At 41.1% G+C, this 19398-nt stretch overlaps 1 protein-coding gene and 1 non-coding gene across 2 annotated transcripts in view; both read right to left on the bottom strand.

The window, feature by feature from the left end:
• Positions 1–796: 796 nt before the first annotated feature.
• Positions 797–19398, bottom strand: part of LOC134797123 (spectrin beta chain) — an 81574-nt gene continuing 62972 nt past the window's right edge. The window contains exons 24-38 of the mRNA XM_063769361.1: positions 18170–19332; positions 17740–17870; positions 17320–17450; positions 16738–16942; positions 16245–16439; positions 15636–15815; positions 14900–15144; positions 14469–14692; positions 13217–13413; positions 10899–11040; positions 5117–5242; positions 4224–4367; positions 2516–2609; positions 1485–1664; positions 797–1019 (exon numbers count right to left, since the gene is read on the bottom strand). Coding sequence (XP_063625431.1) covers positions 812–1019; positions 1485–1664; positions 2516–2609; positions 4224–4367; positions 5117–5242; positions 10899–11040; positions 13217–13413; positions 14469–14692; positions 14900–15144; positions 15636–15815; positions 16245–16439; positions 16738–16942; positions 17320–17450; positions 17740–17870; positions 18170–19332 — 3565 coding nt within the window. The 3' untranslated portion in view covers positions 797–811. The remainder of the gene's footprint in view (positions 1020–1484; positions 1665–2515; positions 2610–4223; positions 4368–5116; positions 5243–10898; positions 11041–13216; positions 13414–14468; positions 14693–14899; positions 15145–15635; positions 15816–16244; positions 16440–16737; positions 16943–17319; positions 17451–17739; positions 17871–18169; positions 19333–19398) is intronic.
• Trnaa-ggc (transfer RNA alanine (anticodon GGC)) lies at positions 3932–4003 on the bottom strand. The gene has a single exon. It is a non-coding gene; the product is annotated as a tRNA-Ala (tRNA).

Here is a 19398-nt window from a genome sequence, read left to right on the forward strand (position 1 = left end):
ACCCGGGCGCACTCGGGTGGACTCGGGCACGTCCAGGCGAACTCAGGCGCGCTCGGGTCCGGGAAACGCTCGCCGTTTCCGCTCCATCGGTGTTTAGCTGCAAAATAAATGACACATTACAATTTTGTTCTAGAGTTCATTAACTGGAATAGTAAAATGAATACAACAATAAATAATAAAACATTTATAGAGTTTTACTCACACCCACAATACAATTATTTGGTTACATAATGATCATGCATGTTAGTAAAACATTAACTTGGTAAGAAACAAAACAATCTAAAAAAGAAAAACTAAATTACATACCCTCAAAAATGTTAAAGCTACGAAAGCGGAAAAATCGAACAAGCATTTTTAAATATAAAACTTCTTTTAGTTATACAATACGCGAAATTAAATGGTTTTAAAAGTTATATTGTCATTCATTACTCGCAACTTGGAATTCCCAACAACAACGTAAAATAATGATTAAAATTACCCAAAAATATTTAAAGCCTAATAAAACTTTAAACTCTCGCGTTTTGTACACATAATAATCCCGTTAATGACATTAATTATCTAAAACCTTGTTAGTTAAAAGTGAATAATTAATATGTGACGACCCATCTCGAAAAGACATGCGTAAGAGCCGAGACTGACTTCTTCTTAAGCGTGAAGAAGCGGCGCTTAAGAAAATGTGTTTCGTGTTACTGAATCCCGACAGTAAATTGTGATTTGTGATTTACAGCACAAAAGTAAGTAAGTATCCCGTATAGTATACACACTCCTACCCCAATAAATAGGTACAAACATGCTTGTCATGCGGAGCAAGCTACGGCGAGAATATGAATGAAAGGGCGGACACTGACTTCTTCTTGAGCGTGAAGAAGGAGCGGCGCTTGGGCTCGTCCTTGTTGGGCGCGGGCAGCGTGTGCGAGCGAGAGGCCGGCGCCGCCGTGCGCGCGCGCAGCGCCTCCAGCCACCACGACATCTCCGCCTCGTCGTGCGCCTGCAGCAGGAACTCCGCGCCCATGCCCAGTCTGGGAAACAAACACCATTACGTTACTCACAACTAGCTAAATTACACTGTACCTATACATATATCCGGTCAAACAAGTTTTCAGTCGAAAAAGGCGCGAAATTCGAATTTTCTATGGGACAATAATCCTTCGTGCCTACATTTTTTACATTTTCCGCTCTTTTCTACTGACGGAAATGGCTTGACAGAGTATACATATGTTCTGGTCGCCCAATAATAAAAACTTGTTGAGACAAATTGGATTTGTCAAAATTATTATTCAAAGTATAATAGAAGGCCTTTTTATAGGCCTCTTGACAGCTAGAGAACACAGCCACGTTTGCAAGTGAGCTCCTTTTGAAGGCGTCCAATGTTTTTGACAGATGACGTAGATGGCTTCACCTCTCAAACTCGGGGCAAGATTTTTTTCTAAAAGCGTTACGTTAGTACCCCCTCATGGGCCACCAAAAAATTAAAAATATGTTACCTGAGCCGGAAGACGTGCTTCTTCTTAGTGTAGTTGGCTGCAACCTCTACAACTGCTCCGTTAAGGTCAAGCGGCGCTTCGCCGCGCCAGCATTGATCAGGCGCGGATTTATACGCCTTCTGGTCCTTGTAGAACGACATGCGGCCCTCCTTGGCCACCACGTACACTTTGTCCCATGATCTGAAACGAATAAACGATCATGTAGATGATTTTTAGACGTAATAGCCAAATGATAGTTACATACCTCTATGCTACCTTATATATTGAACCAAATACAGTCTATAAGCCCTTAACGTCGTTTGAAATATGAAAGAATACCTACCCCTCATGGGCTAAAAAAATACATTACTAAAATATGATAATTTTAAAAATGTCTGCTTGTATTCGAAGTCGTTTTACCTAGTTTATATAAATCTATCTACGACATAATTTGTGTAAACGCACCATACAATACATAATTTACTAAAAAATACAATATGATAATTATAATAAAAATTCATTCTTTATCCAAACTGTTCAGAGATGGAATTAAAAATTCTTCACATAGACCGACTAATATCCTTTTGATTTTCTACTACTGCAACACCATCTAAGAAAAAATGTTTACGTAACATTAAATCAATTACTTCATGTATTCCTGTTTTAGGTGCAAGAATGTCAACATCTAACCTACTAGTTAGGTCAGGTGGTTAACTGGATGCGATTCGCACGTCGCTTCGATGTGCGAGCAGGATGTCGCTATAATACGCGCATAGCGTTGTCTCGTTCAAACATCGGAGCGACGTGCGGATCGCATCCAATGTGATAAACGCTTTACTTGTGATAAACTTGGCGTTATCGCTGCCCCAATATTACAGGGTGCTATGTTACATTTTAAAGATAGTTGAAATTCGACTTAATGTCACTATGACAATGTTCAAATTTCAGTTCGATAAAAGTGAAACATAGAACGTAATATTGGGGCAGCGTTATGTTACCAACTTTTGTACGAGTATCAGTATATTTTCTAGTAAACTTAAATATTTCCTCACCTGTTAGAAGCGCGCTTGGCAGCGGATTCCCATTCGTGCTTGCGGACAAGAATGCCCTCTACGCCTTCATCCTCACTCGCGGGACTAGCGCCCTCTGTATAACAGCACACAAGTTATTGCATGTCCAAATATGACGCACATTCTCCAGCTTACGGCTGACGGTAACAAAGTTGTATTGTAATAAAAGACACCCCACTTAATAAAATAATCGAGCTAGAAATACTAGGGACGAACCGCTAAAAACGCTAAAATGATAGTATTCTCTTACGTATCTTTCTCCATTTTACATTAAAATATATTAATGAGCAACGATCATTTATTCAATGAACGCCCTAATTCTAACATCTTAGACACTTAATATTAGTGTTTTGTCATAAATAAATGATCGTTACGTATATTTTGATAACTATTTGGTGACATCTACCAACTAATCTATGAACGTAACCACTAGTGTCAGGTTTGATACCTCTCGTCCTGAATAAAAGCCACACATGTAAAACAGTTTTATTACTATAACCATACTGAATCACGAACCATGCGCACGACACAACAGCACACTCAAAGCAAACGTTGCGGACGTATACAGTTCACGCCGAAGAACGTAGCACTATAAATTAATCAACTACATTTTTTTATAACGTAGAGTATTGCAACTACGTCACTAGTGTCACCGCTCTAGTCAAGACTCGAAACTTGTAAATATTATTGTCAACTAAAAAGCCGCGTTCAGCACTCATTATATTTTAGTAACTTGGTAAATATCGTGAATGTGTTTACCAAATTTTAATGGGGTTGGCAAATGTCAAAGGTTTGCATAGATGGCGCCATCATAGCTTACCCCTTTTTCAATGAGATTTGGCCACGATTTGGCTCAAGGGATAAAAGGTATAAAATTCCATTAAATAAAATAAAATTTGACACAATTCTAGGGATTGACAGGGCGAGCTATGCTGGCGCCATCTGCTAAATACTTCGACCAGCCAACCCCATTGTTAAAACAGTAGATGTGTTTATTATGCTGTCGACATTATTAAAAAGTGCAAGTTTCTTCGACGTGAACAAATATTTGGCACAGTGCATAAACTTTGCTAACAGTAAAAATTATGCACTACGCCCGATAATAAGTTGGTAGTGGACAGTGATAAATTTCCCTTGTTTAAACGTTTCCCTTAATGGCTCGAGTTACCCCTTTTGACTGTACTTATTATTTTTAACAGTAGGTAACACTTGGATTTCGATTTACCCCCTGATAATTGAGATTATAAAATTTTATGTAAAATAGCAAGATAGGCATTAAATAATAAGTCGTAAAATGACACGAAATGATATTTAAAAACTTTAATAAATAAGTGAATTCTAATATAAATTGTAAATACAGATGTCAATCACAATGAAAAAATCAACGATGATCAACTCTGGCCAACGTGGGACTCGAACCCACATCCTTGGATTGCCGGTCCAATGCGTTACCAATTCCGCTAGCTGACCATCCGTCAATCAATGTGACAACGTCACTAGCGACATCTGCATTCCTTAGAATGCAAAAACCTTAGTTTACAACCTTAAAAAGTGAATTTGTAATTCTTGTGGCAATAAAAAAAATTTTACTGTTACAAAACACAATAGTTAATAACAGAACTACAGTAATTCTGTTATCTAATGTATTAACAGGAATTGTAGGTCCACCTCTGTCCACTACCGCTCGTACCTTCGTCGTCACTATGGTGGGTCCCAGCGAGCAGTTTCTTGGCGGTCTTCCAGCGGAAGCTCCGGAACGGCGACTTGCTGCGCGAGCGCGACTTCACCTTACCGGAGCTCGAGGGCGTGGCCGGGCTCGAGCTCGATCCCGCCGCTGATTGGTCGAGGACAGGAAGGGGCGGGGCGGGGGATTTATGAATGATGCGCGGGGGTGTTTGTAGTAAAGGCGTTGTGTCAATGTTTTATTGACAAATGGATATGTGGAAGCAGGGTCGGGATTGGTGGAGAAAAAAACAAAAAATAAAATAATTCAAAGCAACACAAAACGAACGCTTTGCAGCAAAAACAAAAGCAATGTCATGCTCAGTTTTGTAATCAAAAAACTTTTTGGTTGATGTTACACATAACATTTGTTAGGGTCATGCGGCGAACAGACAAATGACGACATGGAGGTACTTTACCATTCTGTTAACTACAGGGTACTAAAAGGTTTCAAAGAAAGTCGTGGCTTAAATTCATACTTGTTCGACATTAAACATTAGTAGTATGTTAACTAAGCTTATTTTCATTCTTCTACATAAAAATATAGAGCAATATAGAACCGTTGTTCAGAGGCGTGCGCCATCTATTAACTCAAAGGTAAAATGAGTTTCATATTTTTCATTAGTTACACAAGATGCCGCCACTAAATAGTACAATTTTTGTTTTAAACAACTAGATATATTAGTAAAACATACAAGTAGATATTTTATAATAACAAAGGGAATATCATTTTGACTCTGACAAGCAGTTACAGGTACCCAATTGAACGACAACACCCAAAAACTTTTAACACGAACTAACATATGTACTGACTAAATTTGAACCACGACTCCATCCACCCTCTACGTGTATGATACTCACTGGAGGACCGTGCAGGTTTAGCGGGGGTCTGTTTCTGCGGGGTCTGTGCGGGGGGCCCGGACGGCGCGGGGCCCGCGGGCGCCGCGGGCGAGGCCGGCGGCGTGGCGGCCCGCTCTGCATGCGACACTACGTGCGGGTTAATATGCTACACTACACTACCATGCATAATTACCACTACCTATAAGTTACATCGTCTAACTTTTGTAAAGCATCGAGATAAAGTTTATTGGCTAAGTTTATATCTATACGCGGTGGCAAAAAATAACTACATTCCTGTTCCCAGAGAGGTTTTGGTATTATACTGAGCAACTTTTACTATGGGACCAACCCCGAAATCGCGAAAAAAAATGTATCCTCCCATAGATAATGGACCAGCCAAAATGTATGAAACAGCCAAATTTTTTTTCGCGATATCGGGGTTGTCCCATAGTAAAAGTTGCTCAGTATAATCCCAAAACCTCCCTGGCAACGGGAATGCAGTTATTTTTTAGCCAGCCTGTATACAAAAAATTGTACGGAATAAATTACGATAAACAAAAGACAATTAGTAAACCTTAATTCGTTCCAATAAGGTTCACAAATGGTCACTTCGGTGCAATTTTTGGTAAAAGAGATTTTTACCTAGGTATATTTTAGTCGATGTAACTTATGTCTTGTGGGTCTACAGTACTTGTCAAACGAATGTGTATGCGTATTGCAATCACTTGTGAAAGTACTACATAGTTACCAAATTGTATCTATCATTAATAAATTTCTAACTACTTTATAATAAAATTGCCACAACATGACAACACTGGGAGATTTCTCAACACAGATGGTTGGTTGGTGAGCCAATTTTTCTAGTACAGTAGAATCCGCTTATAATGACATTGAAAGGAAGTGACAAACACGTCATACTAAGCGGATGTCATATAAAGCATAGTGGATTAACTTCTTATTTTTGTTACTTTTTCCAAATTAATCTCAAATTCCTTTGCGAGAGATGAGTTTTATTAACCGTATACCAATTATCCCGAGAATCAAAACTAAAACAACTTACACGCCACGCACGCATCAAACGTTTCGCAATGAAAGACATCGGGACGGCTACGAAAACCAGCGAATTGTCAGTATAACCGGACATAATTCCATAAAAATAGGATTTATAGGTCATAGTAAGCGATTTGTCACTATAAGCGAAGTCATCTTATACGACTTTGTCACAAAGAATTTTATATGAAAATCAAACTTCGCACAGTCATTGCGTCATAGTAAGCGGTTTGTCAGTATATGCGGAGTCATAATAAACGGATTCTACTGTAGATGCAAAAATCCAAAGTAGTTAAACCTTTAATCAAAATAACTTCCCATTATTATTTACTTTCATATTCAATACGTTTACACATTCAACACACATTAATACAACGGTAATACCATGCAATAGCATGCATTGTGCATGTATAATTCTTGGTACGATTTCGCTATGTCTACTTAAGAATAAGATCACAGTATAGGAACTATAAGGTAAAAATTATCCATCTGCCTACCTAATTAGAAAATTATCAATTGCCATTTCACCTATTGTTATACCCATTTGTTATATTTTATTTTAAGGTTAACTATCGGGTAACTGATCAGTTAATATGATTTTTCCTAAATAATTATAATATAGGCTAAAGCATATAGAATAAAGCTATAAAACAAAGCATTTGATATAAAAAGCATAGCATTATAAAACACAAAATACACTCAATACTTACATTGTGTTTAGTGCATATAGAAGCGACAGATAGCGATATGTGACACAGACCTACCTTATTGACAGCATCAGATAGAGACGGCACGACACACTTTACTAATAAATAGCTAGAAGTGACAAGGATAGAGTATCAAACCTTCACCGTGATTAGACGTGACACAGTACATAATATAATAAGGAAACATGGCTAGTTTAAATAAAATAAAGTTTACATGTAATATGAAGATGGCTAAGAAAATTGAGAAAAATCGGTATTTACGACATTGATGATGACGACATTTGAAATGAAATGAAAATAATTTATTTGAAACAACACAATCTTAAAATTAATAGATGATAAACATGTAACATAGTTATATAATTGGTTGTCCCAAATAGGATACCACTCAGCATTTCTGTAAATTTTTCAGTGTAAGAGATACACGATCAGGGGCCCATTTCTCGAACGGTATTAGACTATAATATTATTAGTCCACGAACTGTCAATTCGTATGGGTTGCCATGCAACACACTAATAATATTAGACTAATATCGTTCGAGAAATGGGCCCCTGGTAGGTGTCATAAACTGTTATAATTAATGAATTTAGTAAATACCGATTGTACAACCGCCCTCAGAAATATCTGTACTATACAGGCTGCTCAAAAATATCCCAACGCGTACTCCAATGGCTTGTAGACAAGATACGTGTTCAGATATTTATGAGCGCCTTATTCGCTCCGATATATCCGATGGCGACTGTATATGATCATGATTACGGTGTATTGTGGACAAATGATGTGAACATAAATTGTGATCCCATCACCTTGAACTAAACAGATGGTGATGAGCGTTAAAAGTCGTGCATTAATATAGAAAAGTGCTATTTAGCCCCAACTACGAAAAAAACCTAAACAAACCTAAACGTCTTTACGTAACACATAAAGCCTATAAAGCTACGGTTATATTACAAAAACGTGTCCCAAATATTGAGCTCGAGCGCGGTGTTAACCGTCTAAAAGTCGTAGACACCCTCAACTACCGAAGCTCATGCGTATATAGGGTATCTTTTTACATTGGTAGGTTTATAAGCGCTCGGTTTACCTGGCTGGGAGTGCGGTCGCTCTTGGGCCTTCTCAGCCGCTTTAGTGGATGTTCTCCTTACGACTACGCGTGTGCATGTGTGGACAACACATCGGTAAGTATCGGCCCGCAATTCACGAGGGGCGAGCGCGGCGAACGAGTGACAATTACAATAGTACCGCCTTATTCATAAATGTTTACGGGCCTGATTTAGTTAAATTATGTTGTATCCCTTTCTGCCAAATACATAAGTCAAAATGACAGATAATGACAAACGATTATTAGCTAAATAAGGCCAGTAACGCGTTTATGAATAACGACAGTAGTTTTTAGATGGACTTGTTTAGAAATTATCATAGATATCAGAATACGTGGAATTTACCGTCATTTGTTTTTTCGTGATATTTTAGAAACATGGAGCTGCTTTCGCAAGCAAAAGGATCAGAAAATAAGTTATGGCTGACAACATACCTTAAACTATGCACCTATTTATTCATCATAAGCCTTTTCGTCTATAGCAGACGATTTATGGTGTAACACCGGAGAAACACCGTTTTTGGTGGCTGAATAGACCGATGCGAGACCGACATGGTCTACCACAGGTCTGACAAGAGAAGTTTGCGGAAACGGGTACTGAGACACCTTGTCGTCGTCTTTGCCTCTTGTCAGCGAGTGTGGCGAACCAGGTCTCATCACAAAACTTGCGACCCTCCACAACACGTTTGCGCCATTCCGTCCGCTGCTCTGCGAGCCTCTCCCAGTCTCGGTAAGGATTTGTAATCATTTTAACTCAGTGGTCACGAAGAAACAGTGAAACTTTGACAAATAAAGAAGAAAAAAAAACTCACTATTCGTGTCACTCTTATTAAAATTTGTGCGACCATCTGATACCAGTATTATTATTTCCCGTGATTATTTCGCTGTCACGTTTTTAGATCATTATTCATTAGTCTGAGTTCTGAAAAATACGGCCAATTTTCGTTACTAAGGTCGCTCGAAAAGATGGCACCATACCTTTGGCCTATCCTCGAGTAGATGGCGATACTTTTTGACATTTAACAAATTTAATCACTTGTGTCGAAAGATGGCAGTAAATGTACTGACTACATAATTTACTTTGACAATATTCCTCTAGTCTAAATTTTCTGTGCGGTAAATAAACGAACGAGAATGCCATTAATTAATCATTCTGTAAATTTTAAACAGGAACTGTCACACGGGCCACATGTATTCTGATATCAGTGAAAATTAAGTCCATAACGCTAATTAGAGAAATTCGTTCGCCGCCCGAGCACCAAAATCAATAAATTTACACGAAAAGCGGCAAGCGATGCCGTAAGCCTCTCATGGCCTATCGTAGTGCAAAATGTGCTTAATCTCTGAACGTTTAAAGTTGATATTCGCATTGTTTGAAGTATAAACTGAGTTTAGTGTTACTGCAATATGCAAGCTGCATTCACCTGTTATCGGTGAAAGTTAGTGGAAAAATAGACAAAATAACTATAGTAAATGTACACAGTAGAAGCATAGAGTAATATAAGTAAAGAAAGAGCGGTAACTCCATACGAGTACATCAGTTTTCTTACCAAAAGGCGCGTTATTTCGTAGTCGACATCTAGCGTCAAGTAGCGGAATTTATCAGTACTGCTAGTTGACAATAGATGTCTCGGCGAACGAAAACTCTAATGCTCAACAATTTTCAGTTAATATTATAACCGGATTAACTGGAAGTCTATTTTCAACTCCTGCTTTTCATATTAGTTGTGAATTGATTTATCAGTAAATTTTTCGTCAGTAGCGACACTTGTGATATCTGGTGTCAAGTAGGGGTACTGATAGTTCCACTACTTGACGTTAGATGTCGACTACGAAATAACGCGCGTTTTGGTAAAAAAACTGATGTATGGAGTTACCACTCTTCCTTTACTTATATCACTCTATGGTAGAAGAATAGTGGAACAGAATACACAGCTGAATAAAATGACATTAACACATTAAGTGCCGCGGGATCCCGCTCGGCGGGCGCTCTGTTTGTAGTGCTTTCGTAGCGTAGCGCTACGAAAACGTTGGCAGTGAGTGTGTTAAAGGAGCGCCATATATTTTGCGGTAACGTTTTACCATTCACCACAAAGTGTATGGCAGTCAGCTGTCAATACTGTGCCACGATTCATTCATTGTCCGTGTACGTTTACTACTGATATTTTAACTATTGTGGAAGTTTCTCGTATTATTCTTCGTTTAAGTGCTAATAGACATTACACATGCGTGCTTACATTGCAATCTGTGGTTTGAAGTGATGTTAACTTTTTTGATTCATTGTTCGACTTAAATAAATCATTTTCTTATATAATCTGTTGATTGCTTAAATATAGGTTTCGGTTAAACTTGTATCACGTCTATTGTGTTTGTGAAAACTTCTGACAAATACAATTTTTATATTAGACATGATCCGAGTTTTCATACCGAAATATTTTTGATAAAAATAGTCATCAGTCGCAATAAAAGCTAAATAGCTTTAATAGAACGTGGCTTAAAAAAACACTCTTTCTGGTATTTAGAATCGAAGGTAACTCATCGATTTTTCTTGACTTTCACTTGTTAACTATCATTGCGACAATGACAATATCTTTGCTTGCGTAAGCGCAAATTCGGTCCTTCATTTTATAATTCTTTTACTGCCTATTCTGTTCCGGATAGTTAAAAGCACTAATTGATTTTCACATTTAAAATTCAATATTAATCTTTATTGGCTGTTTTTTCACTGATGTACATTTGGAATTTTATGATTTTCATAGATAGAGATATCATAATACTTAAGTTTAATCGGCTTGCCTATTTTAAGTCTCATTTCCGAATCTAAAGAAAACAGAGCCAATTACATTCAACCCACGCCACTGCAACGATTTCTTAACCGTACCCTTAACTTTCCGGAACAGAACAGCCAACTCATCTCATCCAACACGCACTGGACCGTCGTGTTACCTTGCGGCGGCTCCGGGTCGGCGGCGCGGTCGACGGCGTCGCGCGCGGCGGCGGCGGCGGCCTCGGCCTGCTCGCGGTCGCGCCGCTCGCGCTCCGCCGCCTCGGCGAGCTCTTGGCGGCGCTTCATCTCCTTCACCTCGAACTGTGGAGATGGTAGGGGTGAGTATGTGTTGTTTGAAGGGCGACGGAATGTAAGTACTATTAATGGGTAAATCACTTCATTCAATATCTCGACACGCCTTTCTATACTATCCAGAAACCAAACTGATTACAGAGGTCGTAAAATTTCTTGTTCACACTTGCTTGCGTGGTTTTGTCATAAGGCAAAATATGTAAATTGTTTTGGCAGATTTTTGAGCGTATTGCAAATATTCGTTTGAGTTGGCCACAGTGTTGAAGTGATTTATCTATTAGTGGAAAAACCTTCCTCGTCGCCTTTCTATTCTAATTTTTAATTTGGAAATAATATCAGCTATGAATTTGGCTCTGGTATTAGAATTTACTGCGGTTTAGTCACAGCGCGACATACAATGCGAAAGAATTAAATCGATAGCCCCTAACGTTGCGGAGCCTAAATTTCTCTTACCACTTATTCAACAAAACTTTTGTAAAGTCCGGGCATAAGTCCATACATCAAAGTATTTGAAATAAAAGCTCCATAAACCTGAATTGTATTTTCACGTAATATTCAAATATTATACATTATGCTTAGTTTACAAGCGTAAGCGTCAGTGGCCATGCATTGAACACAAAGCAAACAGATAGAGCGTCATGCGATATACCGGTCACCACTTACACTATCCAAGTAGTTATAGTAACAATCAGCTTCGGGAGCGAGGAGTTTACGAGTTTGGACCAACAGAAGTAAGGAGTGGGTCAGAGGTATGGACTTTACATCTTTCCCTAGCTCGTTTACAGCCTTATCACTACTGGTGAGCCCGGGTAAAGAGAGCACGGCAACATCGCTTATACTGTCTGAGTCAGAAGGTTTACTTTTCCTTGACAATCTTCTGAAGAAACTCTTTACGCTACCCGATCTGGATCGCGATTCGCTGGAATGCCTTATTAGAGAAACGTTGGGGTACACCCATAAGGCCGATAGTCTCTCCCATAAAATGAAATCTATACAGGAAAAGGTGATACTAGAAGTGTGGGGTTCGGCTTCAGTGGGATACTCGAAAAATACAGAGCTATATATGTCTGGCGAAAGAGTGCTTCTCCTTAGAGGACTGATAGTTGGACTACTGGTTTCTGAAATCGTCGATAAGCTGTTGCCTCCGACTTTCGTCCACAGAAAGGAATCGTTTCTTTCAAACTTTTTGGAACAGTCCAAAGTTAATTCTCTTGGTTGGATTTGTTCTTCCATTTTGAATATGATTTGTCTGACTATTACTCCTACTGTGGGTTCATCAGGGGTAGTGATTGATGGGGAGTGGGGGTGGGTTTCCAAAGGGGGAGGTTGGAACGAGAAGGAGGATTCATCACATTTTTTCCACGGTTGAACACTAGGCCATAGTGTCCCTTGACGCTTTTCAAACTAGGGTTGGTTAAAAAGAAAAAGAAAGTTATCAATGAGAAATAGTAAGTGCAAATCAACACAGAAGAAATTTTCGAAAGCATTGATTTGTTTTTATAAATCAGAAAAAAAAACAATGTTTTGAAAATCACTTCTCAACAAGTAAATGATAAGTAGATTTTAAAAACAAACAACTAACCTCCTTATTCATAAACGTTTACTAAAGTTGACAAGCCGATAATATACGTTTGTCCCTTTCCATCATACCAATACGTCGGAAAGGGACAAACGATTATTATCGGCTTGTCAACTTTAGTAAACGTTAATGAATAAGGGGGTATGTATTTACATTAACTACTCATGCATACTAATATTTTTAAACATATTTACATATTTACAAATTACCACTTAAGTTGAAATAATCTCCGTGTTATTTATAACAAGATTTGTGATAGTATAATGCCCGACACCAAAACTACGAATCCCGTAACCATATTAGCTATTGATGTTAACTTGTTAAGCTTTAAATAAAAACGATTTCAAGCTAATTAAATACATTACAACTACAATAATAATTCACCATGTAAGTGTATTTATATATCACTTAGCTTGCCACAACCCGTGAGTTCGGGTTCTAGTTCGCAAAAACTATTTTACATAATAAATACCCCGTTTATCTTTAAAATAAATCTAATAGTTTGTGTTAATTTAATTGCACTGTACAGACATTCCTAATTGTATGACCACACCACAACAAACACTATAAGTTAAACATCTGAGCAATATAAAGTGTAACACATACCGTGGTGAGTCTCTGCAGCGCGCTGAACCTGTCCTCCTGCGCGGCGGCCGACTTCTCAAACGCCTCGTGTTTCTTGATGAGGCTCTCCACCTCGTCGATGGTGTGCCCCAGCTCTTGGGACATGAGGTACGGCTCTTGGGCGATGAGCCACGCCTCGGCGACTGCCGCGTCGCGCGCGAACTGGTACACTTCCAGAACTGGGTAAAAAATGTTAAATAAGTATACATACCGAGCGTGATGGACATTGCTGCTTAGTGAACTTTATAGGACTATGTAACGTTATAGTGTTTTTTACAAGTACGAAAAATTGTCCGCATTTCATTTAAAAGGTACGTCTAGTAATGGAGAACATGAATAAGGTAATACAATGTTTAATTGTAACGGGAAAATAGGTACCAATTTCAAGTGACTTGATATAATAGGTATCATTTTGTGGAATACTGGAATATTTCCTTGTTCAGAGTGTAGCTATGATTAAGAATAACAACTTGGAAGTATAAATTGGGGCAACGTTAAGTTTCTAATTACCTCTTATACATTTGCCAATTGCAAATTAACTACTTACCAATCCTAATGTTTTGAAACGAAACATACGAAAGACTTGGTCCAATCTATATGTCAAGCGCGACTTCAAAGTATGACTATGAAATCGCGAGCGACAACGCAAAAGCGGCCTGAGGGCCTACCGCGAACTACTTTCGACGTGTTGCCTCTCTGTCGCTCTTGTAAATTCGTACGTAAGTGTGACAGGGAGGCAACATGTCGAACGTGGTTTGCGGTAGTCCCTTGGTCAATATCAGGGCTCTCCAAAATACAGCCCACGCGGAAAAGAAGCAAGAGAGCAAAAGATCATACAATCTGGCCCAACGGCCCGTGTAAAGGACCCCTAACTATCTGAACGCTCTACGTTATAAACAAAAACGTCACTGACACGCCCCGGGCGCAAGCGAGCTAATGTAAACCTTACTTGAAAGTGTGAAGATTACTTTGACAGCGCACGTCATAACACCCATAGCTCTCCATGGCGCTGTGGGCACTAGTAACGACGAAGGGGTTCTTGGCGTTCAAAAGTTTAAGGCTCTAAAACAATGTCTTGCTGCGGCTATCAATTTCATTGTCCAATGTGTATGTTGTCTCACATTTTGCTTAATGACTTAATGAGAGAGTGAGATGCAATGAGATTGGACCAAGATATTGGACAGATGGAATATAGCGAAAAGTGTGGCGTAGCCAGTAAGTATAAAGTACTTACTGAGCTGCAGGTTTTCCCAGCGCTCCTCCCAGCGGCGCAGCAGCGCGTTGCGCTGGTTGGTCAGTTGGAGTAGCTTGTCCTTGATGTCGGCGGCGGCGTAGTGCTGCCGCGAGAGCAGCTCCTTGCCGAGCGAGATACAAGCGCCGAAGTTGTCCTCGCGCGTGTCGATCTCCGCCTTCAGGGACTGGTGGTTGTTCATGAGGAGCTCGACGCCGCTCACGTCCCTGTACACATAAATGTTAGATCATTTTTTTAAACCTTATTGCAACAAAATAAGGTCCAGTTATGGTAAGTCAAATGTGTTGTTGTTAGCTTGAAATTGAATGAATTGACACCAATGTTCAAAGTATAGAGATGGCTTCGCCTAACTACCTCCGCCTCGGGTAGTGTGATCTCGGCTAACTAGTCTTTTTAAACAGTAATAAACTCACCTCGGTTTCTCGCCAGTGTTCATCTGTCGGACAACATCGTCCATCCACAAGGTGAGGTTCCTGACTTGGTTGAGGAACCGGTACAGGTCATCGGCATCTTCCAGCTTGGATTTCCTCGCGGCGCAGGCGGCTTGCAACGCGGCCCAGGCTTCGGCAACCTCCGCTTCGCGTCGGGTGATCTCGGCGGCTTTGTCACCGGCGTACGAGGCGCCGAGGCGGGCGCATTCGGCGCTGATGGCTTCCACCTGGTGATTACGATACAAATATATATTGAATATGTTAGGGGATATAACAAAATGCCCCGATGATTATATATTTGGCATTTATTTAATCATTTTACAAGTTAATTTACAATAATTAGAAACAAGGTCGCGTTCATCATAGTCTGTAACGTTTAAGAGTAAAAGTTTGGTTTCCACAGGTAAATTTGGTCTCGAACCGTTTGCCATCAATGAATGTCGTCAATGCAATTCTCAATGCTAAGGGATGTGCCTCTTTTTCTCAATGCATTCTGAATCCCAAGGATCGTGTCCGCTACGCTATGTCGTGTAACAGACATTGGCCCCTTTTGTCGGAATCGTGATGACCTTATTTGCTAGTAACAACGTTTGGCTGTTACATTAGCGCCCACTACGAGACACGGGCGGAAGGATATTGGCTACGGCCTTCGTCCATTACACTTTCGATCATGTGTTAATCTTCTGGAAGGTCTAGGAAGTGGATAATTGGCACGTACCTGGTGCTGCAGAGTGGTGAGATCCTGCATGAAGGTGTGGTGCTTGCGCTGGAGTGCTCCCACGCTGAGCGCGTCGCGACCGAGCTCGTCGCTCACTCCTCGTGCTTTCTCGCTCACTCGCTGAAGGGTATCCTTGCAGTCGTGGAAGTATTTGTGGAGCTCGCGGGACGCCATCAGCATCTGGAGATAAATAACAGTTAAAGAATTGATTCAGACAAAAAAGGGGAAACTGTTTGTTTTTTAAAGTATCAAATACTAGTATAATAAACATTTTCGACAAGATTACTAAAAGGCTATACAGTTCGGTATGTAAAACGTGTCAGTATCTAAAAACATGAAAATAAACGGTCGTTAAAAAGATAATGTTTCGTGCACCAGTGCACGATGACTTCTAAAAATGGACTAAAATGGTGTAAGGTGTAAGAATTTCACAAGACACAAGTATTTTGTTTATGATACCTAAAGTACAGTTTAGCCAAGGATCGCTCTGACTAGAGCAGTCAAAGAGTCATGATTTTGTTACACTAATAGTGTCATCCCAAAAGAGTGATAAGTACAGATCTTTATTCTACTTTTTTTGCCAAGTTTAGCAACACAGAGTACACGAACCTGAGTGCGCGTCTCGATGAGCTCGAGCAGATCCTGCCAGGTCTCCTTGAGTCCCTCCTTCCACTGCGCGATGGTGGCGTTGTCGGAGTGGCCCATGCCGATCATCTGGTCGGCGATGCGCTCGGCCGTGGCCACGCGCTCTGACCCCACAGCTTGTGTTTCGCGCGCGAATTCCTTGAAGCGCTCCCATAGCAGCTGGAATGGATAAAGAAAGTTAATAAAGTTTAATTAACATTTAGTTTGATTGTGGACAAAGTCAACAAATGAATTGACCTAGGTAACGGGTGTTTAAAGATTCCTACATGTCATGGCGACCCTGTCAAGATTGCAGTGGTGAATTAAGAAAATTTTCTTAAAATTATACCGTTATTCCGTTAGATTAGAAATATCTTTGAGGTTTAAATAATCTTAGCTTTAGAGTATTTCATATTGTAACAACATTTGTCACGCTCTTTTTAATCCATACACATCTCTACAGGTGTCCAGTACTCACGGTGACGTGGTCGTAGTCCTGGCCGAGCTCCTGCGAGCTGGCGACGAGCTCGCGCTCGGTGATCCACTGCTCGAGGTCGTCGACCTCGCGCGACAGCTGGAACAGGCGCAGTGCCTCGTCGAGCTTGGCGCGGCGCTCGCCGGCTAGGTCCTTCAGGCCGGCGTACAGTTTGTCCACTTGGGACTGCTTGACGGAGATTTGTTCGCTGCAAGAAATTGCGCGGTTAGAAATCGACAAGGTAGAATAAATACAATAAGTGCAAAATAACACTTTATCGCTTGCCACCATAGTAATAGTACATATACTTGTCCTCGAAGTTTCGCTGGACGCTCGTCCCTCAAGGCTGTAGAGCCTTGAGTACACTTATGACTAGTTGCATCAATCAAAATTAAATTAAAGTGATCAATGGCTCCCAACAGAGAACTATGAAACTTTCCATATTTGTTTCTCAATTTAAAGAGTTTCAACGGTGACAGTCGGTTTAGTGCAACCGACCCCTTACAATAGTTAGCTCAAGTTAAAAATCAATGATATATGTAAAATGCGTAGATATAAACACTGTCATCGATGTCGTTAACTTACCTCAAAGGATGTTCCTCGCTAGTGAGCTGTCTGACGGTTTCTCCTAGCTGCCTGATAGTCTGAGCGTAATCGTCCACAGACTGCTCGAGGATCTCGTGTTTCTTCATCAGGTTCTGCGCGCTGATCTCATCCTAAACAAATTAAATTAATTACATTAGTAACTGAAGACTGACTACAGATCCGTTTTCCAAATTGAAAAAAAACTTTATAGCCAGACTCCAGACTATAAATTAGGCGCTTTCCCGCGCGAAGCAATTTGATCTATGAATATGCGACTGATCGCCAGAGGCATTGCAGCCGCAAGTACCTTGCCTTGAGAGAGTTTCATCTCCACAGACTGAGTTGGTAGTAGATATGCTTCGAGCGGCTCATTTTGTGGACATCCTTCTATTGAAAGTGCTGCCTAGCGACCTTACGTACCTTGCCGCGATCCTCGACCATCATGTAGAGTTCCTGCTCGCTCATCCACGCTTCCGCCTCGTTGGCGTCGAAGAGGTACTGCTGCGCCTTCTCCCATTGGGCGAGGTTGTTCTTGCGTTGTTCGATGGCATCTGCGGAAGAATAGTGTGAGGAAAATTATGAAAATAGATGTCCTTCAAAATTGAAACGTATTTCGTTAGACGATGGCCATAGGCTCTCCACGACGTGGAGAACAACATTGAGACAAATATTTCACTATTCGAAGAAATTTCTGGAACCCTATCTATGTATTGCAAACTTCTGCACCTAATAATTCGATCACATTCCTAGTTATTTTATATACATGCTAGTAAGGCAAAGTTGAAACTATGATGAAGAATTATCTAATTTACTGTACCATTAAGCACGAACAAAATAATATACAATTTACCTTTAAGTTCTCGCCATCTCGCAGTAAGTTCTTCAATGAGAGATTTAAACTCAGGCGAAGCCTCGTGTCCCTCGTCGATGAGTTTCTGTCCGTTCGCGATAACGGTCAGAATGCGCGGCTCGTGGTTCTCCGTCTCCGTCTTCAGCGACTGGTTCTTTTTCTGCAGCATCTGCACGTTGAATAGAGAGTTGCCGTAGTCCGTGCTGGTGGCTAGAGGCATCTTCTCGAGCACCCAGAGATTCTCGTCTTCCACGTCGCGGCGGAACTGGAACGCTTCCTTCTTCTTGGCCAATTGGCGCTGGCGGTCCAGCAAAGGAGCTTTTAGCTGCTCGAAACGGTGCTCCACTAACTTCTTCTTCTCCTTAATCTCGTCCATCTTATCAGGAACGGTCTTTTGAAGGTATTCAGCCTGGGTCTCCAGCTCGGTAACCTGCTTAGCCTTCACGGCCATCTGAGTCTCGATCATCTGTTGCTTCTGCATGAGAATGTTCACAGATGCCAGATCAGAGCCGGTGTCGGTGTTCTCGATTTGCTTCTCGAGCTCGTTCATCCAGGAGTCGATGTCGTCGCAGGTCTGGTGGATGAGGACCTCGCGGTTGGCGTCGAAGAGGCGCTCGCCCTTGTCCTTGGTGGTGGTTTGGAGGTTCTCGAATTGGTCCTGGAGTTCGCTCATCTTGGGGGAGATGATTTCGGCGAATTCTGGTTTCTGCTTCATGAGATCCTCGGCGGCGTTCTGAACGGCGAAGAGGCGTTCCTTGTTGGCGCCGATTTCGGCTTCGAAAGCTTGATGGCGAGTCCATTTGGAGTGGATGGTTTTGGCGGAGCGGTATGTGTCGTCTTGGGCGGTGACGTTCTTCTCCTGGACCCACTCGCCGAGCTCGTCGCAGTCCTGGAGGAACTGGTGGAGCTGGAGCTGGTCCTGGAGCTTCTCCATCTGCTGGAGGGCCTTGTCGCGGTTGGCGGCGCGGCGCTGCTCGATGCTGTCGGCCTTGCGCTGGATCTTGTCGGCGTCGAAGTGTTTCTCCTCGACGAGCCGGTTGGCGAACTGCACGACGGAGTTGATCTTGTCGTCGTTGGCCTCCATGGTGGTGAGGAACGCCTCGTGCTCCTTGATCATGTTCTCCGCTTGCTCCAGGTTGGTGGGTGGCTCGGTCTTGGCCAACCTGTGGAAAGACATCAATTATAGATTGATTTTTTTGAGAAGCTATACGTAATTATAGCTGAGCTGT

The sequence above is a fragment of the Cydia splendana genome, chromosome 14, assembly GCF_910591565.1.
Source record: "Cydia splendana chromosome 14, ilCydSple1.2, whole genome shotgun sequence".
Taxonomy (NCBI): domain Eukaryota; kingdom Metazoa; phylum Arthropoda; class Insecta; order Lepidoptera; family Tortricidae; genus Cydia; species Cydia splendana.